Source organism: Dromaius novaehollandiae, chromosome 16 (genome assembly GCF_036370855.1).
Source record: "Dromaius novaehollandiae isolate bDroNov1 chromosome 16, bDroNov1.hap1, whole genome shotgun sequence".
NCBI classification, from domain to species: Eukaryota; Metazoa; Chordata; class Aves; order Casuariiformes; family Dromaiidae; genus Dromaius; species Dromaius novaehollandiae.
Window position 1 is genome coordinate 7,407,279 of NC_088113.1, and position 24,583 is coordinate 7,431,861.

Sequence of the window (24,583 nt, forward strand, 5' to 3'; positions counted from 1 at the left end):
AAAGTGCTCAGGTCCTTAAAAGGCTGCTTTGAAATTTATGAAATTAATTTTTTCTAGTGAGAACAAGGTTTATGATCTCAGACCTATCCCTAGGTGCTGTATCCTGCCCAAACAAGCTTCACTGTGCATGGGCCTTTATAAGAGGGCAGCGGAGCCCAGCTGTGGGTCCTGGTTGTGCATCTCGGAGCGTGCGGGGCAACCTTTTGAGGATCCTACTGGATGAGCATCTCCAGCTGAGTTCACGCTAGGAAAAGAAAAATGAAAAACTTGCCCAAATGGGTCTGTTTTGGAAGCCTGTGTGTCATATTCACAATAATTAAATTTTGTAGACAGGCATATTCTTTTATCCTTTATTGACTATAGTCTTTAAACCTATACATTTATACCTACTGCTAATGCTGGCCTTGAGGGCGCTATGTCTTGACCAGCCAGGGAAGGTGTTTTTTGGGTAAGCTGTCATATGAAGCCTCTGTGGAAGTAAGGAACGTGGTACAGGCAGAAGACAACAAACTGATTTAACCAGGATATGAGTGCCTTTCTCCACGGGGTATGGCACTGTAAGTGGAAATTTCACGTGTTTTCCTCTGTCACATAAAGTAATGTGCCTTACCAGGATTTAACTGGAGACAGTTGAGTTATTTTCTCTGGGCTTACTGTGTAAAAATCATAAATTATAAATAAGAAACTATGTATAATCTGAATATGGCAATTAACAAGTTTGTAAGGTTATTCTTTCAGTAAAATAAGACTGTAATGTAATTATTTTATGAAGTGGTTTTTGGTGCGCAGATACTTTATGTGCTCCTCTTCTGCCAGTTGCCAGAAGCCGGCTCCATGCTCTCTCCAGATGCTCAGCAGTTGCACAAAAGGCCATTGTCATACCGCGAATAGCTTGTGATTCATTTTTTTGTGGGTGGCAAAAAATAAAAATGTAATTATTGCTTTGAACTTTATATAAAGCTGATGTTTTTCTCCCAGAGGAAAACTCATTATTTTTATACGGGAATCTTTAAAAGTGAAATACTCCCTAACTTTTTCTATCGTTGAAACACTTGTCTACCTCAGTGCAGTTCAAGGCCCTGTTGTGTTAGACACAGTACAGCTTCAGAGCAACTCTTTAGCGTAGGAATCCTTTTATAATCTAAATGTAAAAGAGATGAAGGACACCCAGAAGTGATATGACTTGCCCATGATCCGGTCGGCAATGAAGCAGAAACCAGTTTTCTTGAGTTCCTACCCACCATTGCAGTCACTTGGTCAAAAACCTGTGGATGCACAAAAGCTCAGCTTTTCTTGACTGAGTAATTTTATCGGCTTTGTCATCATCCTTGAATCTGAGATCTGGCAAATGTATAAGTTTTCTTCGTCCTATATTGTACCGCTTCTCTGTGTGTCATTGAAATGCTGCAGGCAGTGCATTTCACAGCAATTACTATACTCCTCCATGGGGAAAATCTACTCCTGTTACTCAGCATTTATATAGTGCCTTTCCTCCCAGATCTTTAGTAGGAAAGTAGTATCGTTCTTACTTCATTTATAAAGGTAGACGAGGTAGACTGTGTGTGCTGTCAAAGATCATGGGAGTGTGTGTAGCACTTAGTCTTAGAAACCAGGCCATCCAGCCTGCAGCTGCAGCCGCCAGGCCATGCTGCCTCTTCCAGCCTGTTGGCAGTTGTGCTTGCTGATGCTACCTTTTCCTGGGTCATCGAAACTGAATCCAAATCTCAGTTTCTCAAACTTTGGTTTATTTAGGTGGGTTTTTTTAAAAAAATTATGTAGACAGTACTCTGTTAAAGCTTCTCTCATTTAATTGAAGGAGATTTTATGGTTGTTTGGGAGCAGGGTTAGATCAGCAGGGAACATTTGACTAAATCCTGTCTTTTGGACTTTGATTATTAGAGAGAAATTGCAAAGTTTGGATCCTACTGTTAAGTTTCTCGAAGTCCTCGCTGAGTTTCTTGATTTGGGGCCATTTTGATTTTCAACTTATCCAGATGAAAGATAGAATTACCTGAGGGTGTCTTGCCTGTAGCTTTTCATCTTGCTTAGTAAAGCCTCTTCCCCACCTGGGCTTGCGTTGTGCTTGAATTTTCCGAGGTCTCTGGAGTGTCTGGTTTCCCTATGAAGGATTGACTTCCTTCTGCATCTGTGCTTCTCAATCCTTTACAAAATGCATATGTATCATATAAACACAGGACAAAGAGAAAACAGTTTTGTGGGAGAAAGTTGCTGGTGTCTGTTGATACAAATTTAGACTATATGGCTTTTCACTGCACAGAATTGATCACAATTTTTATGTGGCTCATCTGAGTGTCTGCCACACCACTACAGCATGGAATAGGGAAAGTCAATAGGTTAGAAGTGGGGCAAGCCTTTTCAAACTCAATCTTCTGTGAACTGCAAGAGGCCAGCAGAGAAATACATTTGTAGCATGACTTGGCAGCAGCATCCGAACTGCAAAATGTCAAGAGGGCTGCATTTGATTAAAAATTATCATGCCTGGCTGCTGACACACAGATTTTTTCCCCCCCATCCCTCGGTATTTCCTTCAGCTTTTTCTCTGTGTGTCTGCACACACACAAAGCAGCTCCTTTAAACAGAAGTGAATCAAATAACTCATAATGTTTTTCCCTGTTGGTAACATTTGTCACCTCGACGCATCTGTGAAGAGATGAGTCGAGACACAATGTGCTGCAAAATACCTGCCTGATGAATCCAAACAGGAGTTCGACATGCAGTGCCGTGGTTAATGTGATGCAAGCTTCAGGGTTAACAGACTCATCAATTGCTTCAGTATGCATTTCCCTGCCTAAATTCGGCCTGTCCTTCCCTCCCAGAAGTGTAATTGGCCTTGTTGCATTATTTCTACTTGAGATGTTGCTAACAAGTCTCCTTCATCTGGACTCTGAAAATTGGGATTTTGTTAACATATCGCACTCTTCAAAAGCTGATAGAGCCAGGATGCAGGGTTAGCAAATATAGATTGGCACAAAGTAGGTAAGTCCACGTAGACTTGCACCAGCTGAGGGTTTGGTCCGTTGCTGTAGTCTTCTGTTCTGAACGTGCCTTTGGGAAAGGAGGTACGTGGGTATCCGCCAGGAGATCTGTGCTGCTGCTGCTGCTGGTTTAACTGTGGATGCGCTTTTGTTTAGAGTGACTGTTTTATTATAAGGTTATAAAATAATACAAGCAAAGCAGATTTTTTTATTTGTTTTTTAAATTATGTAATTATGGTAGTGGTAGTTGGCCCTGAATCTGTTTGTATCTCTACCCTGTAATTTTAATATCCTTTCTTTTTGTTACCTAACCGCTAACATAAAATAGCTAGTTTGAGTTCTCCAGACGAATGTTTCGTTTTCTGGCTTTTGAAGAATCGCTTACATTTTTGATGGAACTGCTTTTGTTGAAAGAGCCAAACAAAAACCCCTTTTTCTTCTCTTTCCATTTTCCCTTCGCTGTCTATAGGCTCCTTCATGATGGTAAACAGCTCTGGACGGGCATCTGGGCAGAAAGCACACTTGCTTTTGCCTACATTGAAGGAAAATGACACACATTGCATCGACTTCCACTATTACTTATCCAGCAGAGACCGTTCCAGTCCTGGCTCTCTGAATGTCTATGTGAAGGTGAACGGTGGACCGCAGGGCAATCCCATATGGAATGTGTCAGGGATTGTTACGGAAGGATGGGTGAAGGCGGAACTTGCCATCAGTACGTTCTGGCCACATTTTTATCAGGTATGAATTTGTAATACTTTTCGCTCTTACCCCTTTGAAAGTTTGGCTAGGTATGAGGCTAGGCTATGGTTGGCAGTAGGTATTCTGCAAGTTTAATTCTGATTTTTTCCCCCTTTTTGTGTCAGAGTGAGTTTTATAAGAAGAGGTGATTTAAGCATTTTTACATGTTTCTTCCCTCTTCAGACCTTTTCTTGGGAAGCTGTTCAGTTGCAGAGTGAAGTACTGTTAGAGCCAAATTATTGGAAAGTTAACACCCGCTTATGTCTTGAAGTTGGCACCTAAACAGATTTGTGCTGGCACTTTCCATGACGCTTTGCAAATGTAAATTTACAAGGGGCTGTCTCGATGTTTAACTGGCTCTCTCTGCGTAAGCTTGCCTGACCTGTTTTTGGATCTTGGTTGCTTCCATGCGAGTGAATGCTTAGCATTTGTTCATTCAGCTCTGCATCTGGGTTCCTGCTGCCCATCTAAGGGGCACAGATACAGAAGATACTAATAAAAGCTTGTACTGTGTTTACAAAATGAGCAGTCTCTTCACCCGACCCTCCTTTTATCTCCTTTCCTTTGTTTGTTTTTTATTTATGTTTTTTAAAGCCTTGCTTGTACCATAGTTTTGCTTGTTCTGTTAGGAGATTCTTTTTCATGAGTTGTTAAAGCAGTCATTTCCATGGTTTCCTGAGTTTCACCCGTGCCCAAGTGTAGGAAGTCATCAGACATGCCCTGTATTGGAAGTCTTTCAGTTCTGCCGGGATTAATGATCTGGGTAGCTCGAGAGCTCGGGTGTCTTTGCCTGGAGGGAGGCTGGATGGAAGTTGTGTAAAACTGCAGTTTTGTTGGTGGCAACTTCTGTGATCATCTACGCGTGAGCCTGTGTTGGTCTTGAGAAAGACCCAGGCTGCTTGCTTCATTCTGTGAAATCTTGTTTCCTTGAGTAGATAGAAAAGCTGTCGCTCTTGCTTTGACCATAGGGGCTTGAACAAATGTGTCATGAAAGACTGTTCACGTACTTAGAGCACAGCTGGTAAAAAGTTGTCTGTAACAGTGCTAAATTTAACAGTACCTGTGAGCTGGTGTACAATGCAGACTGCAGATGTTGCAGCTGTATCTACACATGTTCCTGTTGTAAGGAGTAGCTGTTGCAGGAGTTGTTTCAGTTTTAATAAGAGATAGTGGCACATAATGGATTTGCATACTTCTCGTTAAGTGTTGGGGTATGTTTTTATCTTGTTTTCCATCCAAGACAAAAAGCCGGGGAAGTAATTGCATCCCACACCTTACAGGATAAGGAGATACATATAGGAGATGACTAAAAGACATGAGCGAATTTAGTACAGAGAAAGCTCTGAAAAGGCAGAGAGCAGTCTGTGGATAGACAACAGCAGGCAGAAAAGCTTCTTTTTTTTTCTTTTAATAACTGGGTAGGAAGTCTTTAAAAATCTGAGCCAAAGTAGAAAGCTTTAATGTTTTGCCTTTGAAAGAGTTGGGGATATCAGCAGAGCCCAAGCCTGCGCACCGAGCAGGGGGGCAGGAAGGGACGGGGAGGTGCAAAGTGGGGTCTGGAGGGCTGAGCACAATTTGCCACTTGTTCTGAAATCATATTAAAATCCTTGATATTGAGTTCGTATTAATGTGAACCTGGTCCTGACCCAAAATCTGCTTCATAGTGGGTGCTCTAAAGGGATAAAGAAAAGACAATCTTTCACCCTGATAATCAGTGTTTGAGAAGCCTGGGAAAGATGGTCTGATCTCCTGCTAAGAGATCCTACTCTTAGATATACTGATCCTAGGCTTCCTCAGCATTAGTTACTTCTCTTGCAAGTCCTTTTGCAGGTCAGGTTTGTTTTTTCTGAATAAAAGTCCTTTTAAAGAACTTTTCACTGCTGCCCAAAAGTGGACAGTTTGAAAATCAGCAGTAACTGGCTGGGAGTAGCTCCTTTCCACAAAACACAGATTTTATTTATTTATTTTTTTTTGGTAGGTAGGGGTTGATGTTTCAGTCTGCTTTATATTTTTATTCTTAATCCTTACATGTGGCTTTAAAAACTTTTTTTAAAATCTATCCAACTGTCTTGTGAGGCCCTAATTTTATCAGCCATCCTTTGTGGATGGGCTGCAACCTAATGGATTTCTACATTTAATCAAAGTGAGAAAGGAAAAAAAATTAAGCTCACAAAAGTGAGGAGGAAAACATCATGAAGGACTTCTGTCAAAATTGTCGGTGGTTGACAGCCTGATGGCACGCTGCAGGCTAAAGGAGGCCGGCGGTGGCGGGATGGCAAAGGCAGGGCTGTGCTGACGCCTGGGGAGCATCTCGCTTCGCGCTCTCCATCTCAGGTGCGCCGTAGGAGTGTTACTTGTCAGCTTTAAATCCGAATTGCATGCCTGTCGAGCTCTGTGCACGAGAGCCCTGAAAGCATCTTCCGTATTTGAAAAGCACTAGATAACGCAGGAAAAATTGCCTTTATCCTAAGTGATGAAACCTGCGTCAGCGCAAATGCGGAGGCTTCTCTGAACATGCAGAAACCGTGCCGTCGCGAGTCGCAGCGTGCGTCGGAAAGCCTGCCGCGAGCAATCTGCAACCGGTTGCCTTGTGGCTGAGGCTTCGGCCAGTGCTCTAGGTTTTGGAGATGTGACTCGTGCAAGATGAGCGACCCGGCCCAAGGCTGGAGGTCATGCTTTTAGGCCTGGCTCGTGTACGCAAAGGCTGTATGAGTCAACCGGATCTAAAAGCACTGTGCTGAGATGTGAACATGATGGAGATTTATGATGTCTACCCTGGAGTTAGTCATACTTGGATTCCCAGCCTGCATATGTTTTTAGTGTAGCAAACAAAGCCATAATAGTACTTGAAGAAAGTTAATAAGTGTAATTCTGAATTATTGCTTGCCATGAGGATGAACTGAGTCCCAGAATGCACCCAGGGCAGCATTCGTCTGCAGGAAGAGGCTTCTTGATGTATAGCGAGGAACGTTATTGATCTGTGCCTGAAGAAAACTTGTACCGCACCGGATGAGCTGGGCTGCTTTGCTAACACAGACGGTGGTGGTATGTAGCAGCTCTGAAATGTAGGGTTGCTTATTGGTAAGGGAACATGAAATCGCTTGGGTTTTGCAGTTTTCAGGGGCATTTAAAAATGCTTTTCAAGAGTAAGGCTTTGTATTTTGTCAGCTGTATTGTGTTCTGAGGAGTTCCTTAAATGTAAAACACTGTTAAAAGCCTGTGTCTCAGCCATTATATTGCATTTTCCACTGAGGTTAAAAGGACACAAGAGACATTCAATGTTGAGTTTGCAGCAGCGGGCCTTGTACATGCTTGGGTTTCTGCCTCCTCCTCTTCTCTGGGGCCCAGTTCTCTGTCTCCAGGAAAGCACATGTGCTCCTGTGCTACTGGCTCGAATAGGGCCGAGACGCTGCACAATATGAAACAGGCCAACGATGTGGAAGTCTGAACTGGGAAGTAAAGAGAAGATCTGAGCGTAGAGCAGGACAGATGATAAAACCCTCTGTTAAAACAATACTGTCTGAATGGAGAGGAATCCTCCGCTCTTTTCAGTGGGTTCTGCACTGATGTGAAGATGAGATGCATGGGCTTTCCATCAACTGATGCAGCGACTGCAGTGGCTCGGGTTATATTGCACGATATTAAGGGCTCTGTACAGGTCAGTAATTAACAGACGATCAATCTCTATTTAGTGGCACTTGCTTTTGCCACCTGCTCATAGCCGGTGCCCATGTTGCGGAGAGCTTTTGGTTCCAAGTGCCGAGACTCTGAGGAAGTCAGCTTGAGGGAAAAAGAAGATGGACTTTAGCATGACTTAGAGCTTCTCACAAATGCTAAAGTAAGTTTTAGTAACTGTGAAGTTGCCACCAGTAATCTTGTGTTTGAAGGATGCTGCAATAGTTCCTTAGGTGACCTTGCCAGGAGGTACAATTTGTATCATGAATGACATCTCATTTTACAAAATTATTCCTAATTTCCGTATTATGGATATATACCGCGCTATTAGTCTATACAGTTCCTAGAAAACCTATCAAGGACCTTTCATCACTCAGAGCACTTGTTATTTTTTTTTGATTATTATTTTCTCTTCCAGGGATTTGCTTCCTCCTTCTACCCTTTGGACAGTCTATTTTTTGTCCACCCTCCTCTGCTGTAAAAATTCTATTCTTACATTTTGTTAGCAGCTGAGCTTTTCTGCGTTTGTTTTTGTATTCTACCTGTTTTTATCATGCTTTTTTTCTGAAAGACTTTGAGGAGATCTCACATTTGGATGTGTTTGGAATTGGGGGAACAGATCTCAGGAAGTCGTGGAAGCATGAGCAGAAACTAAGTTCTGGAAGCTCCAGTGCAAAGCAAAATGGTTAACAAAAAGGTTGTGCTTATGGAGTACACACTGCTCTAACAGCCTGGGCATTCAGTGATAAGCATTTGGACCACTGGATATTTTACTATATTTAATCTTCTGATGGAGGAGATGAAAAAGAGGCCAAGTAGTGAGAAACAGGGGCTATCAACTTCTATGTAGACTAGTGTTAAAAGCCAGCTTTAAGTTGTTAACAGACTTCATGTCTGTGTCATATTTGATACTACTTTTTTCTGAATTTTAGTTAGCTTATTTGGCAGTAGTTATTTTAGCTTTGATAATCTCTTTATTAGTCTTCTGGCTTTTTTCTGAACTCTTTTCAAGTAGTCTGTATATTTTTATTTGCAAGGTACTCCAAATTAGGACAGGTTTCCAGGTGCATTCCCAGAGTCACAGGAAGAAGTTATGTTTTTGTTTGCCTGTAATATTTGTATGTTCAGCCCCAAATTAGTGGAACATTTTCATTGTCCAATACATAAATAAAATAAGTCTAATTAGTGTAACAGTAATGTAGAGAAATATTATGTATGAGCCTTTTAAGATAATTCATTCTCAAACCATATTAGTTTGATGCAGAGAAAGGCAGAGAAACTATTTTATTCTAATATTTTGGGGAGAATTTTATTTCAGTGCAGTAGCTGGAATCCAGGGTCATCTGTTGCTCAGAATTTGCTCTCGGGCACTGCGATGGCTTGCACGCCAAATCAGGGTTTCCTCCAAAACAATCCATGTGGGGTTATTGATTCAGTGAGATAATTTTGTTTAATGAACAGCATTCTCCAAGTTTTGGAAGCCTACTAAGAACAAGATATCAAATGACTCCCAACAAACTTGCACTGGTGCTTAGACTGAATACGTTTGTGTGTACCCATGGAATTTTTTTTGCTCCTCCAAATGAAGGAAGCACATAACTCTCTAATCCTAATAAATGTTACTGTAACTTTTTGCTTCCTCTATCGAACAGACTTTCAGTCTTTAATATGCACATCTTTACTAAATTGCACCTGTATCCCTTCACCATTAATGATCAAACACCTTGAAAGGTTCCGACACTGGAATAGGAGTGGAATGGGGTGACTGGCCAAATGTCTAGTGCAGCTACTCCTTTTTAAGAAAACCTTTTCTTTCTTGTATTTCAGGTGATATTTGAATCTGTCTCCTTGAAAGGACATCCAGGGTACATCGCTGTGGATGAAGTCAGAGTTCTTGCCCATCCATGCAGTGAGCATTCTTTGTTTTCTCTTTTCTTTTCTTTTCTTTTCTTTTTTTTTTTTTAACCATGGTAATGTGTTATATATCAGGCTTCGCAGTCTAGATGAGTGATTTACCCAGTTCAGTCAACTCTGAAGTGTCTTCTTGAGTCTCTCTGAGAGAGTCAGTCTTGCATAATTACATAACTTTGCAAGCTGTGCAAAAGGCCAAGCTGCTCTGGATCTGTAGCTAGTGCCAGAATGTCTATGGAAATCTCTCTTCCTCTGTTCTTAAGACAACATAAAACTCTTGATTGTTTTGTTATTTCTGAATCACACCCCTGAAGAAAAAGATTCAAAAAGCTTCTGACAATATTCTATGCAGTTAACTTAAATAAATAAATAAATAAAAATCAGTATTCCTTTCATTAAAGGATGTATCCAAAAGGTATCTCCTGAGACAAAAGTTAAGCCCACTCAGCGCCTCCATGCAGATTTAAAATGTCTCATTCAGACAATACACTTGCGCAGGAGTGGAGACTAATGCAGGTTCATTATGCTGTTCAAAGTTATTAATACTGTGTTTTTTCTATCCTAGTCATAATACATGCAGTCCAGATTTTTGTACTTAAAAAAGCACAAAATCTCAGCCTTTGGATCTGAACTGCTTTGATTTGTGTGTCCACAGTTTGGTTTGACGACTCTTGTATGTATGTATTGTATATGTAGTGTACAGTCTCTTCTAAAGATTTGAAGAGCCTTCATGTTCTTTAATGAGTTTAGACATGCTTTGTGATTTTCTTCCTCAAATATATTAATGTCCTTATGAGTAATCTGTAATGACCCCACAGCTTTTAATGCTTAAGTTATTAGATGTTTGGTATTCAACTGTAATTTTGGATGATACCCTGATTTTATTCATCATTTGATGCTGCAAATTCAGCAAGCCTGGTGTCATTTGGAAGGGCAGCACAAACCCCTTCGAGTTTTACAGCCTGTCTCACTAGTTCTCACTAGTAAGGTGGTGGCAGCTGCTGTGCACAAGTGAATCACATGGGTCACATCTGTGGGCTGAGATCGACTGGTTTCCCTGCAACACCAAATTTCAAAAAATAGCTGCCATCCAGTGTGACAGACGTGGTTCTGCTCAAGCTTAACAGGACATTTCTGGTAACTGCAATATGGATAATTGCTGTTTAACTAAATTATATTTATCATGTGCTCATTTCTTAGGCCTTTGGGTGCATTTACTTCATTAAGAAAAACTTACAATCAGTATTAACCAGCTGCTGCTGCTAATTGGCAGCATCCAAACAGATCCCCCACGTGGCATGTTTACGTTCCACAGCGCATTGGGTGCTGCCTGATCCCCGTCCTGGTGGAGGGGCCAATAAAGCCAAGCAAAACCTGAACAAGAAGGTTAGGTGATGTAAAAAGGAGAAAGGATGCAGTGTTAGACTCTACTCTGCTTATTGAAGTATTTAAATTGCTGTTTAAGTCCATTTCTGCAAGTATATGCAGGTGTCTCTGCAAAATTATGTATGAACTTAATCTTCATTTAGTGAATGAGTGCTTTTTTGAATTGAAGTCTGTATGAAAATATATAAAATTTATGCATGTGGAGACAGCAGTGTTGTCAGCATGTTCATTCAGTGATTAAGAAGTCATGTGTTGAGTAACTGATCTTTCAGTCGCGCTGCTCCAGTTCGTTGAGAATGGCTGCATAGCTCTGAAAGTACAGACAGGGAGTTTCCGTGTCAACCCAGCTGCCTTTTAAAAAGCCTTTTACACAGCGTCCATGTGCATTGCTTATAAAGATCAACTGAAGCACTTTGTGTCCTTGCTGGTTTTAGAAAGGAGAAGTGTGTGTTCTTCCAAGTCATGTCATTTCTGAATATTTTAGCTGCCTTTTTCCTGGTAGAGTTAATAGAAGTTTCACTACTGTGTCATTATTAATGGACAAATCCACCAGAAAACTCTCATATCATCCTTCAAAAAAACATCAATGTTACCGGTGGAGTTACTGTACTTACTTTTTAATGAGCTTGCGCTCAGGTTTCAAAAGACTCAGAACAAAAATGATGCGAACTGTAACTACTCCGTTGTGCATCAGTTTGCCACTTGCAGCATATGGTGTTGCCTGCAAGTAAATTCTTCAGACTTGCCTAGTAAGCTTGAAGATACAAGTTTGAAATAAGTCTGAGGTGAGTTTGAATGTACGGTATTCCCCCCTGTAAGCTCGTCAGTCTTTTAAATGCTTCTCCCTGCTGATTCCTGGTGTTGCACGTGTCGCTTGGCAGTGACGGCCACCCTGGGTAAACGTCAGCAAAGCGTTCCCTAGCTCAGACCACTGGAACCACAAAGCTCCTGATGACCCTGGAGATGACTGAAATCACTGGGTTGTTTTTTGTTTTTTTTTTTTTTTTCCTCATTTCTGTTTCACCTTCCTAGATCATGGTGTATCAGCAAAATGCCCCTAATGACACAGTGATGGAGCAAAAACAAATGTCAGCACTGTCGCTGCCCCCACCGGCTCTGCCCACGCCTGGCTGTTGAGCAGCGCTGAGCCCCAGGAGCTGGGGGCTGCGGTTGCTGTGCTCACCCTGGCTGCACTGCTTCAGGTTTGGAGCTGGCTTATGTCTGCCCTGCTTTGACTGCGAGCAGAAATTATTCATATGAGCCTGCAAATATCACATAGTATGTTCTCTCTCTCACCCAAAGGTAGTTTTCTTATAAACTTTGAAATTATTGCTCCCCAGGAAGCGTGATGGTAGAGAATTGCTTCGTTTCAGCAGTCCTGGTTTGCCGGAGTGGTTGGCAAGCGGGGTGTTTGGCGAACACGGTGCAGCACCAACATACAAAGATTTGTCATGAATTCGTCATCATGTGTCTGGAAAATGGGCTTGCCCATATCCAAGCACGAAAGTAGTAGCTAACGAGCTAGATGTCAAGCCTTGTGCACGCACACACAGATGCCCACGTCCTTTTGAAGCTATTTAATTCCAGTGGAGAAGTATGAGTTGATAAGTGCTCAGAAATTGTGTGTGCTGTTGATGCCTAATCATAATAACACACAGTCCTTTAGTATGAAAGGTGGACATGAATTTGAAAAAGTCTGACCTTCAGAGTCTCACAAGACTCCTGTGCGCCCTACTGAAAGTATTTAAATGGTGCATAAACTTTGTTCTGAAACCTAGTACAGAACTGATTTCATTTGAAAGGGTCAGGTTCACTGCTGTAAAATGCTTTTTATTTTCCTCTAAGTTGACTTACAGAGGTGAATGAGTCCATGGTTTAGTTCAAAAACAGTGCTCTGATCTTGTTCCTGTGTGAACAGCTGATTATTTAATATCAGGGTTGTCAGTGTTTTAGTATCAGTGATCTAAAATTTAATTAGTACTGAATTTAAAACGGGTGACACACTGATATCAGCGATTAATAAACTGATACAGTGATATGCTAATATTGGTGATACTAAAATTTAATATTAGTGGTTTGATGTCAAAGTTATATAATTATTCTAAAGCCCTAGGATTTATTTGACAATCAAGAAAATAAAAAGGAAAAAAAGAACCCTATAAGAATTGGTTTTAGGTCGGTCACACTTGACAAACTCCAAAGCATGTGATTTTTTTTGACCTTTTTAGAAACACAATTTTCTGAAGAAAAGAAATTACTCAATTGCACTTCATAGCAAGCAGTAAGAACTTGTGCTGATGACTGTGATCTTGCGTTGTGATCTGGTAGTAAATGTGTTTCTAGCTGTGCCAGAGCTTTATATGGTCCCGTAGGTCATCCTCTGCAAGATCCTCCGCTCCACACGGAATCATTAAAGCTGAAGGACAGCTTTATTTTGCTAAATCGCTTTGTCAAGGCTAGACCTGTCTTTGCCCTAATAATTTGCTGAGTGTGTGTATCTCTGTGTAACGCAGCCGATTGCTGCCTTGCTCTACCCTGGCAACACTGTGCGTTTTCTGCTAGGGAAAGCACCGCATTTCCTCCGGCTGCAGAACGTGGAGGTTAACGTGGGGCAGAACGCAACCTTCCAGTGCATCGCCGGGGGCAAGTGGTCCCAGCACGACAAGCTCTGGCTCCAGGTAAAGCGATGGTGTCTTTTCAAGCAAAAATAAGTAGATGGGGAAGGACTGGGTGGTGGGGCAAAGTCCCTTCATCAGGATCCTTTCTGAACTGTTTTAAGCTGATGAGAGTTCAAGTTGACAAAATACGATATAGAAGATGGAAAAATGGCCAGTGACAGTAGAACTGTGGTTTCAGTCAAATGCCCATGTGCTTGTAGACATCCAGCAGTAGAACAGGAAAGATGGAACAAATGGAGTATTTTCTCCCTTCTGCTTAATATGCAGTCATCTTTTTTCTCCCCCTCCCAAAATGTTGCCTACTCCGGACTGCAGACCATGTAGTGGTCCATAGCATTTTCCATAGGTGGAAACCTATGCTAACAGGAAGGGTCTAGGAGGACTACCTGGATGGTGCAGAACAGGCAAAGCCAGTTTGTACCTGCTGTGTTTCTTCCTCTCAGCTTCCCTTGATTGGGTTAATATCAAACTGTTCCCTTTAATCACTCACTGAAAGACTTCAAGACAAGAGAAGCAAAGTCTTCCACCTCTTTTTGCCTATATTTTTGCCCTCTTGTTTGGACTTGAAAGGCTGGCTCATGCTGTTCATGTGGGTATGGTAGCAATGTTTAAGAATAGATTTTCAGTTTAGAGTTAGAAATGGGAAAATTAGCAAACCTGAAAAGTGTTTGCTTTCTGGTGAAGGGCAAAGTGGTTTTTTTTCAGCCCTTTGAAGTGCTCAGAAATGTGGAATCTTAATGTTACCCCGTTCCACACGCACAGCTCCTCTAGAGGCTTTTAAAATAGTAGACCTCTTTCTTCTTCTAAACTTCTGGGCCATGAAACTGCTGACATCCCAAACAAGGAGACATTGTTATGCTATGTACTGTGCATGTACCCAGGGCCAGCATCAGACTTCAAACTTCAGAAAGTTTAATTAACTTCAGAAAGTTTAAGCAAATCAACAGTTTTTATTCACAGCTCAGAGGCCCTGATTGGGCAAGCGTGTGCTTAGAGCTCTTCGGATACAGCAGAATTTAAACACACATCTTTTCTTGAATTAATGCCCTGAGGACAGAATTCAGTTTCTTTATTTTGGCATCTATAAAAAGGTCTATTTGCAACATCATCTGAGGTAGAGAAGAGTGGCCCTTGCCATAATTGCTATGGTATTTATTCAAATAACTAATGGATTTTCCCATTCTTTAAATTTAGTTTAGAAATAACAATTTCAAACTGAGCCTAAATATTAGGGGACAAATTAGCAAAGGTGAAAATTAGTACTGGGAAAAAATACTTGAGTTGGTGAGAAAAACATTTGGCATTATATAAAATGACTTTTGACAGTTGCTTTAGCTGTACTGAAACACAGCTGTTATCCTAACAATTCCATTTTTGTCTGAAATTTCTTAACCTATGTTATACTTTTAACATCCACTGAGATGCGTTTTGGCTTACTCGTTATCTTTTTTGAGTTTTTTCTGTGAAATCCTTCCACAATTATGACTAGATATGTGTAAAACACATCTGACCTGAAGCAGTGTGAACCTTTTCCCATGAGAAGCAGGGGTTTGAGAGAAAATCATTATTGTTGCTAGTGGAAACTTGTTTTCCATTCTTTAAAATTGAAGCATTTAATGAAAATAGGCTTGGAAATACCACCAAAAAATTGATTACTGGAAACTGGCAAAACAGTATACTTTCTTTGCAACTCCTAATAAGCTAGACCAACTGAGCAAGTTCAGATGTCTATGCTGTGTAGAACATCAATTTCTGGCTAGTTCTGCATCTGTCTGATTTCCAATTTTGAAAATGTAGTGTGGCATTGGTAGAGAGAGGCTTTTTGAGCAGTGTTGGACATGTAAGCATGTCTGTGCATCCAAATCATTTATTTAAGTTGGTCCTGAAACAGAAATAGACATCTGCAAGTGCCAGGTGTACAAAATCTGTTCGTTTGTGTTTCTCCAGGTGTACAAAATGTGTTTATTTGTGGTATTTTCATATGCTAGCTAAACTTGTAAATATATCCTGTACAAGTATGTAGTTGGAGCTGTCACTCTCCAGCCTTTTCAACCAAACATCCAAATATGTTTCAAAAATTGAATAGACAGGAAAGCCTTAATAATCCTAAATATATACGCAAGAATATTTACACCCATTAGATCATACAGTCCAGAGCCCACATCAGTTTTGTAGGGGTATGGTTAGCAATCTTTCATTGAGAATTTGTACTGTATGAAGTCTAACCTAGCAATGTGAACATGAAGGTCTAAGCAGTGTTAAGAAGCATAACAAAGACTGAATTATCCATGGATAAACAAGCTACATGTCCTCATAACTTGCATTATTTTTGTCTGCTTTTACAGCAGTGGAATGGAAGGGACACAGCGTTAATGGTGACTAGAGTGGTCAACCATAGACGTTTTTCTGCTACTGTCAGTGTAGCTGACACTTCGCAGCGCAGTATCAGCAAGTACCGGTGCGTCATTCGTTCTGATGGTGGATCTGGAGTTTCGAATTATGCAGAATTAATAGTGAAAGGTAGGTTGTATTAAAGCAACAAGTTTTTCTGATGAATATTTCTTCCCAGGTGGCAGCTATGTGTAAAAATTAACATCCTATTGGACCTTCCTCCTTTATTCATTATATTTAAAGTAGGAGAAAAGGGTTGTAAAGTGATATGAATTTCAATCATTTTTCTTAAAACACGTTTGAATCATGGAAACAAACTTTGTCTGGATACAGCCCTGTTTGCAAGCTTTTGTAATAATGCACGGTAGCTATGGATCCTTTTAATGTGGATAGCTGAACAGTTTGGCTGTCAGTCAGCTTTGTCTGCCTTCCTTTAGTGTTTTACCAGGCATAAATAATCCTGTGATGGAGTATTTTATGTCAGAAGAGTCTGTCTGCTCAAGGCTGCTGGGGGTAAATGATGGGACTGATTCTTCTCATGTCCTGAAGTAGACAGAGGCAGCGGTAGTTCCTGAAGGAAGCTTGGGTTTTTGGCCTGTGTTGTTTACTATGATTTAAGAGCTGATGCTGTACCTGACATGTGCAAGACGGTGCTTGTCGAAGAGCGTAGAACTGGACCGGGTTGATTAAGGAGAAAGTACCCAGGAGGCATGGAGTAAAGTGCTGCCTTTCTTAAACTCTTCCTCAGCTACACCACAGGGATGCTCATTGCCTTAGGAGGGGAGTTCAGGAGGTGGCTAAGTCACTCGTGAGCCTGCTTCATCCTGAGTCCCATCTTACACAGACATTGGTGAAAGGAATTTGAGGTATAGGGATGCTCACAGAGTATAATATTATTGATCTAAGTGTTTGATGGAGGGCGGCTGTAGAAACAAGATCGCTTTGATCCACTGCAGTACTTTCTACCAAATTCCTATGGCGTTTGACAATCAACATGCAGGTGTCTTTGCGAGGTGTCAAATACTGAGTGTTGAGTGTTGTAGGTATTCAAACTGCACAGATCACAAAGACAATGTTCCAGTGAGATGCCAAGAGCTTTTAACTTCCACCGAGGGATCTTGCATCTGTCTTGTTTGCTTCTGGAGGAGTTAATTCATGATTGAAATGGAAGCGAGTTGCCAGTAATGGCATATCTAGTACTGCATTATAACCAAACAGAAGGAAGGCAACCTTACAGAGCAACAAATACCAAATGTGCAAAGTAGGATATGTGCCTGACATTTTCTTGTGTAACAATTTGAGAAAGAAAAAAATAGAAGAATAAGTTACAAACACAAGAGGTTGGACTTCCAACAGGAAAACGCTGATAGATTCATTGCTGGATTAGTCAAGCAAACAGACACCTACCTAGAAGAAATTAAGGGATTATACTGAAGGAACGTTCCTCTCTTCCTTGTTCCTAGTTGGTAAGCAGGGTAAGGTTAAGTCATTTGTTTGAGGTTAGTTTGAAGCAGCAATGTGTCACACTGGGATTGCATGGATCAGTGCTTCCAAAAAAGTCTGGCTAATTTTGGTGTGAATAATAACAAACTTGTAATGCATGCACATAGGCTGAAATGAAAGCAAAGTGAAATTGTTTAATTCTGAAGAGATGTTTATTGAATTGCAATAATGTACTTGGGTATACATTAAATTAGTCTGTAATTGAAGTTCTGCTCAGTTGATAGTCCTGTCCTTAAACCCACTAAATCCAACCTAATGCTCTGCCTCTCGTGTTCTTTCTCTCAGTCAGTTAAACATAAAACTGTATGGGACTGCTTCAACAAAGGTCAAGGTTTAAGAGTCTCTGTGTGTCTTTGCCTGCAAAGATAAAGATTTCAGTTTGCTTCCCTAGGAATAAGATTTTTTATTTTTTCACGGTATTGAAATAGGAAAGAGTAGCTCACATTTCTTGACATTACATGATTATTATTTGATAAATAGAGAGAGAGATTTTGCTTTGAAATATACCTGCTACTCCTACGCTTTACATTGAAGCAGTAGATAATCTATTTCACAGAAAAATTTGATCAGTGAAATTAAACCTAAACAAAACAACCCTCCCTGCCACAGGTCCTCCCCTTCCTCATCTGTGTGAACGTAAGTGCTTAACTAAGTTAAAAAAGGAGATTATTGCAAAGTAATTACTGGAAATCTTGCACAAAAGACCATAACATTATTAGTTTCAAATTATTGCAGTATGTTTAGAGGCAGGTGATACCCTCACAATACTGAGAAAAAGCTTTTCTGTAGAGGCAGTCACTGTTTATGCTAATACTTTTCTGTCTTCTGACTCAGCTGATACAAGGCTTGTATAATTGATGATACATTTATTCTTCTTTTTGCACTCTAGAAACATAATAGTCAAGCAAGAGAAACCCATCATTTCCATCTGTGCACCTTACCATCCTATGCTGCCCCGGTGGAAATAGCTCTTCCCAATTTCTTATCTCTCACTGTTGCACATATAGTAATTTAATACAATTTTGCCCAGGGCAGTTTTCAGGAAAACTCAGAGATTCTGCATCTTTCTATACTGGTGGCATACGAACGAAATGCTTCTTGTCTGTAATTTTCAGTTAACTGCATGGCAGCTACTCGTATGCTGAACTGAAAGTGGGTTGGCTTGTGTAAAGATTGTTTAAAAGACTGTGAAACTGGCTGGAATCTGGGCGTTTAAGATCGGTATTAATGATATAGTTCAAATGTCCTTGCAGGACACCTGTCACATTATGTCGCGTTTTAAACTGTGTGTGCACGCGTGTGTGTGTGGACACACGTGCCCTAGAGGTTAGTTTGGCAATTGTTTTTGCTCTGATCCCTTTCAGATGTTCTGGGTGCCTGAATTAATTACTTAACCGGTGGTAGAAATCAGTTGAGAGCTGATCAGAAGGGAGCATTTCAGCATCTATAACTTTTCATGAACTGTTTTTTTCTCTGGCTTTTGCTCTCCAGAAAGTCCTTTCTCGTTATTTTGGTGCTATCAGATGTGAGTTCTTCCATGGTGTACGTGGCGATCTCCGATCCCTGCTCTGTTACAAGAGAGCTACCTGTCACCCAGGAGATGTTCTGCTTCTCCTCAGTTTTCTCTTAGTTGCTTTTCAAAGCGTTCAGCTAGTCAACACGGATAAAAAGTCTGTCCCTTAACCAAGTGGCTTGCTGTCATCGTTGTGATATTTGGGACAGCTTGGCTTTTATCTGTCAGTCCTTTCATGAAGTTTTTAGACATGAGAAGCTGATGCCTTGGGTGACACCAGAGGGAGAGGTGGCTCCTTTTCCAGAGTTTTGCTTGCTATTTTTGCTCTCGTTCTCTTTGGCAATGATGCTTGTCACTGTAATTGTATCGTCTATTTATTAGCTCACCAGGTACGCAGCGGAGACTGCTCTAGTGATCTGAGTCATTTCTTTATAGCGCACATTAGAATTTTAAAAAAAAAAAGCAAAACAACAAAAAAAAATCCTGTCCACTCATCGGAGTCAAGATATTCTAATGTGAAAAACATGCTAAATAAGAAGACATTAAAAAAAAAAATCTGTACTGTTAAGATGCTCCTGTATTAAGTATACTCTGCACATTCAGGATTATCATTTAAGAAGCAGACTTAATAGGAAGCCTTTACAGATATTTTGACCATCTCAGGGTTTATAATAGGAGCTGTGTACAAATAGTTTCAATTAATTATTAAACAGCCAGGAGACCTATTAGGAGAAAGAGCATCCTGGAGCTTAAAAAAAAAAAAGTCAGAAATGAAAAGATCTCCATTCTGTGGCTGAGCCTTTGACTTGGGGTGGAGTTGGCCCTAGAAACGTCCTTTCTGGCCTTCCATAGGTTTCCATGAGCAACACAAGTGGAATATAGGTATGAAAGAATATAATATGGTGTTGTTCATGTATCCTAGAGCTTCCCTCAGTGAGGGGCAAGTGTGCGTCACAAAGATGAAAATAAAATTGTATGCAAAGTACCTGCTTTAAAATGTCCACAAACTCCTAGGTCTTTCATTGCATATAAAGCAGTTATTAAAAAAGGTGGTAGATAGGAAAAGGATTCTCCCACGTTTTTATTTCCATGCTTAGCGACAGGATAGTTCTGTATCTTAGCATATTCACGCCAAAAGTACTCATTAAAGCTGACAATATCCTTGTCATCAAGGGGTAATAATAAGACAACTGTGGCTAAGGTGGTACTCAAGCCCCCGTATTTCAGTCATGACACTGGTGACAGTGAACTGGAAAGTACCAGTGTATTGCAACGCTTTTCTTGTGCCGATGAGGATAGCTGGAGGACCAAATCCGGTCCCTCACTTGGAGCTGTTTAGGAGATGAGCACAGCTGTGGTCAGCAATACATGCCTTTTAGATTTCAAAAATATATTTTCTGGCATGCATAATGAAGTTCAGTTAAGTAGCTGAAATGCATGCAAATTCCTCTCTGAATCACTCAGATTGCAAAAGTTGCTGGGTAGATTTGAATTTGCCTGCTTGACTAAAGCACATTAATCAAGATCCTCAAAGTTATCACCTGGTGAACAGGAAAATGTCTTTTTTGCTGGTTCTACCAACAGTGTCAGTGAAGCTGTGCTAATAAGGCTTTCCCTCAAGGCTGGCTGCTGTCTCTCTCTCTGTTTTAGCAGTTACAGAAGTAGATGAAGTCTGCAGAATTTGCATGCACTGTACCAAGAGAAGTTAAGTGTCGATTTGATAAGGTCTGTAATGATGTTGCTCTTTTGCACCCTACACCGACACACGAGGGTGGGTGTGCGTGTGCACATGGACCGTTTATGAAGGTTATGCTGTCTTGGAAATTACTGAGCAAGCACAAACAGTTCTGATGCAAGTAATGTAATATGCCTTTCCTTAGTGTTTGAATCTGGCGGGCAGTTACTCGAGCACCTCATTGCTCTGTTCTAATTGTCCAGTTCAACCTTGTCTAACAGCAGTTGATTTAGCTCAGTTTTAATCATTAAGTGGGTGTGTGCTGAGAAAAGGGGAGGCAAGAGATTTCAAAGGCTCCCTTTCACCGAGTGCTTTGCCTTTGCTTTCTCTCCTTTCAGTCTGACTAATGTCTTTTTTGTGAAGCGGATGGGGGAGATGTGAGGAGAAAGCTCATAGAAATTGGCAGTTGGGAAGAAAGATAAGTGTTCTTGCAAGAAGAAACGTTTCCTTTTTCTTCCATTTAACCCCAAAATAGACCTGGGGAATGAATCCCTTTCCTTGCGATCTGATTGACACATGCTTTATACACAGGAGCCAATTTTCAAAATTGCACAGTGCCAAATAGACTTGCAGTCATGTTCAGATGTGTATATTCATCATTTCTCACATTTACTTAGTTGTGGAGATATAAATTAGAATCATTGTGTCCAGAAAGAATACAAGACTACAGCTGGGATACAAGGAAAGTTCACAAACTCAGGGCTTTTTGCCAACTCAATTTTTATTCTTCCTCAACTTTTTGTATCTCTTTCTTCACTAACCCTTCTATTTCTACACCAGACCAGCAGGGAGTATTTTGTAAAGGTTCATCTTTATTATAGCCACCAGTGAAATTAATATGATTTTCCTATCACATCACTTGCAAGGAATTCCTGAAATTCAGTTCAAACTAATGGTGGGCATATTAAAAAATGTTTTTATTTCTGAGGCAAATGCAAGTCAAAAATGTTGTTTTTAATTTTGATTCAAATTTCACTGGAGATTGGTAGAGAGGTAGGCATGGGATGAAAATTCCTGAGCTTATTTTTAATATATGGTTTACTAAATACAACTGTTGCTGCTGATGCATAAAGCTCTTGATAAAATGCAAGGGATAAATCCAGTAATAAAAGGAGGAGGATTAAAAACGAATTGTCCAGTTTGGAGAAAAGACAGATTGCATTTCCCATGTAATCTTAATGCCATCAGTCAAGAAAATGGAGAGATTTGTCGGAAAAGGTTTCAGGAGAAAAGAGAGAAGTGCTTTTAAAATGCACTAAATATGCAAAGGTGAAGGAGAAGCAACTCAATCAGGTCTCCTTCAGTTCTCCAAGGAAGAAAGAGCATGGCTGGTTGTGTTTTTCCTAGCTTTTTGGTGGGATTGTCTCCAGCCCCCCAACCGGGACGGTGGCTCCTGCTGCGGTGTTGGGGACGGCTCGTGGCGCTGGAGGCCGTGCAGCCCCAGAGCCGGAGGGATGCACTCCCGACGGCCCGTGATGCACACGACTCCTGCCGCGAGCAGTAGCAAGGAGGCGTGTCTCTGCGTTATTTTCTCCTCGCTCTCAGGACTCCAGCAAGTATTTTTTCCTTAAGTGAAGGTGTGGTTAAGTGAAGGTGTGGTTAACTTGGTAAAAGGCTTTTTTTTTTTTTTTTTTTTTTTTTTTTTTAATTTATCGTTCCTCCCAACTTGAACTGAGTGTAACCACGAGTCCCTGTGGGCAGAAGGGAGCCTTCTCGCTGCTTTGAAGGAGGATAACGTTGTGATCAGGTGAAAGCAGCAGTTGGGAACTGTCTTTCATACTTCATCTGTGTCACGTTCCTTCTTGCTCCCCATTCAAAAGGAATAGAAATAATCTCCAAAGCAGAAAAATAATGAAAGCAAAAGCATCTTGGGGGTGAAAGACCTTCTCTTCTTTCTGGATCCCCTCTCCTTTCCTTGACTTCCAATGAATCAGTCTTGTAGGGAAGACATCTGAAGAAAAGAGGCTAAATGTGCTCACATCTGCACTTCCGAGGGTGTCTTCCCCCATCAGGCAGTAGAAAGGGGAAAAGCGGGCATCAAACAAAGACTAAATAAATTAGCTGTCTTATCATGCTTTAGCAGACACCTTTTTGCCTGATGTCCTGGTGTCGTCGATCCTAACATGTTAAAAATACCTGAATATATTATGTAAAATTTTGATCTCCAGATAAAAGACCTGATCCAAAAATTAGTGGAAATTAAATGTTATTTATTGGCGAGTCTTCCAATAAGCAATACCTATTTATTTACTTTAAATTTTAAGGAGAGCTCCTAACAAACTGAAGCAGGGGTGCTGGTAAACACAACTGTCCGTTTCAGCCTGCCTAGGATGCTGCTCAGGTTTGCCGCTAAGTTTGGACAAGATGATGGCACGTATTTCATGCTGCCTTGCATCTTGCAGAGAGATACCAGTAATGTGGCCGTCCAGTGTGTTGCCTCTAGAGTGTAAAGAGTATTAACTATTAACTCGGGCTGTTGGGTTTTCAGTGCTGGAGGCTCCCATTTTCTGTAATTTCCATTCATCAGTTTGCAGGGTCTTGCAAGCACCAGTTCTTCTTTATTTTTAAAGTGAAAGTTGGAATAGCGGTTACTTTGCCAATATACTTTTCCTCCCCTTAGCTTTCCAGCATGCTTGCCAAGCCTAGTCAGAAGAGAGAATTGCCACTTCATATCACTTTTCCCCCAACCTATGCTACTGTTTCTAGTAGGTGTGATCATGCCAGATGCTGCCTATGCTTTCCATCCGTCAGAGCTCTTGGCCTTCTCAGTGCCTAGTTAAACTCATCTGGAAGGTTTAAAGCAACTACGTATGATTTAATTCAGGACCGTTGGTTCTCAGGCAAGAGCATCAAATGCTGGGACATGTTCCAAACCCCAGTCCTTTTGCTAAGAGTCTTTTTAATGTGCCTTTTTTTTTTTTTTTTCATACAGTGAGGTGAGTTGATGGATCCTGATGCTAGTGTGACATTATGATTCAAACTGGCACTCATTTTTTATATTGATTATGCCTTAGCTGAAAGATTTAGCATGAAAATTGAGTCCTGTACATTGTTAAATTTTTCTTTAGCTCATCTCTCCTACTTCTGCCTGTTTAACTGTAGGGACAATATTAATGGGCTTCCAAATCTTCTGAGAAATATAGACTTAGAGCTGTTTTTAAATTGCATCAGATTCTCTTGAGGTGCGCAAGGGTGAAAATTAATACGAGAACCTTGCGTAAGAATAAACCAGGTAAACAAAGTATGTTTACAATGCCGTGGGCCCTATAGATCCCATCTGTGTAGCAAAACCATGTGAATTTCCAATGAAGTGAGTAAACTGTTCCCATGAACACAATGCCTCCGACCAAGATGATTATTGGAGCTCTTGAATTTTGCAGTACTAGGCACCCAGTGTGAAGAAGTGTAGTTGCTGATCTCTTTCAGACATACAGGAGTTACTGCAGCTAGTAGGCTTCTCCAGAAGTGTTGTATTCAGTGTAGGACAACTGAACTAAGGAGTTCAAAATCAGCTGTGAAGGGTGGATGGTTGCTTGTCTTGGACAAGGTGATAATGAATTCCCTAGCTATCTTTGACCTGACCTAGGCTTTAGTTTCCTTGGTAGCATAGTGTGAAGCTGCTTGGGTTTCTTGGGGTGAATGAAGTGTTTGCCCAGCTTTTTTTAAATTATTATTATTATTTTTAAATTAAAAAATACATATTGCAAACCAAAATACAGAACACTTAAAAGCAATGTATCAGTTCCTAGAAATCTGTGCTAAATCATTCCTTAAAAGTTTTTGTGTAGCCTTTTCTCCTTTGTGCATCTTGAACCACCTTTGACTGTGCTGAAGTTAAAAACTATCTTAATCCCTCTTTGCATGCATATTCTGCCTTCCTAGTGACTTCCAGGTCTGTCATCAGTGAGCCTAAATATGTAGTACAGACCCGACTGTCTCCTTTGCTTTTAGCATCCTAGCACAAAAGTTGCTACTGACCTACTGTGTGAGCACCTTTAAAACTGCTCTACTGGGTTTGGAGGTGAGTATTTACAAGCTGAAGGGATAATTCTAA

General features: G+C 40.8%; 1 protein-coding gene across 1 annotated transcript in view; it reads left to right on the forward strand.

Annotated features, from left to right (window-relative positions):
• PTPRT (protein tyrosine phosphatase receptor type T) overlaps nt 1-24,583 on the forward strand; it is a 478,646-nt gene that overhangs the window by 179,051 nt on the left and 275,012 nt on the right. Inside the window, exons 3-6 of the mRNA XM_064521396.1 lie at nt 3,466-3,737; nt 9,240-9,321; nt 13,272-13,387; nt 15,733-15,907. Coding sequence (XP_064377466.1) covers nt 3,466-3,737; nt 9,240-9,321; nt 13,272-13,387; nt 15,733-15,907 — 645 coding nt within the window. The remainder of the gene's footprint in view (nt 1-3,465; nt 3,738-9,239; nt 9,322-13,271; nt 13,388-15,732; nt 15,908-24,583) is intronic.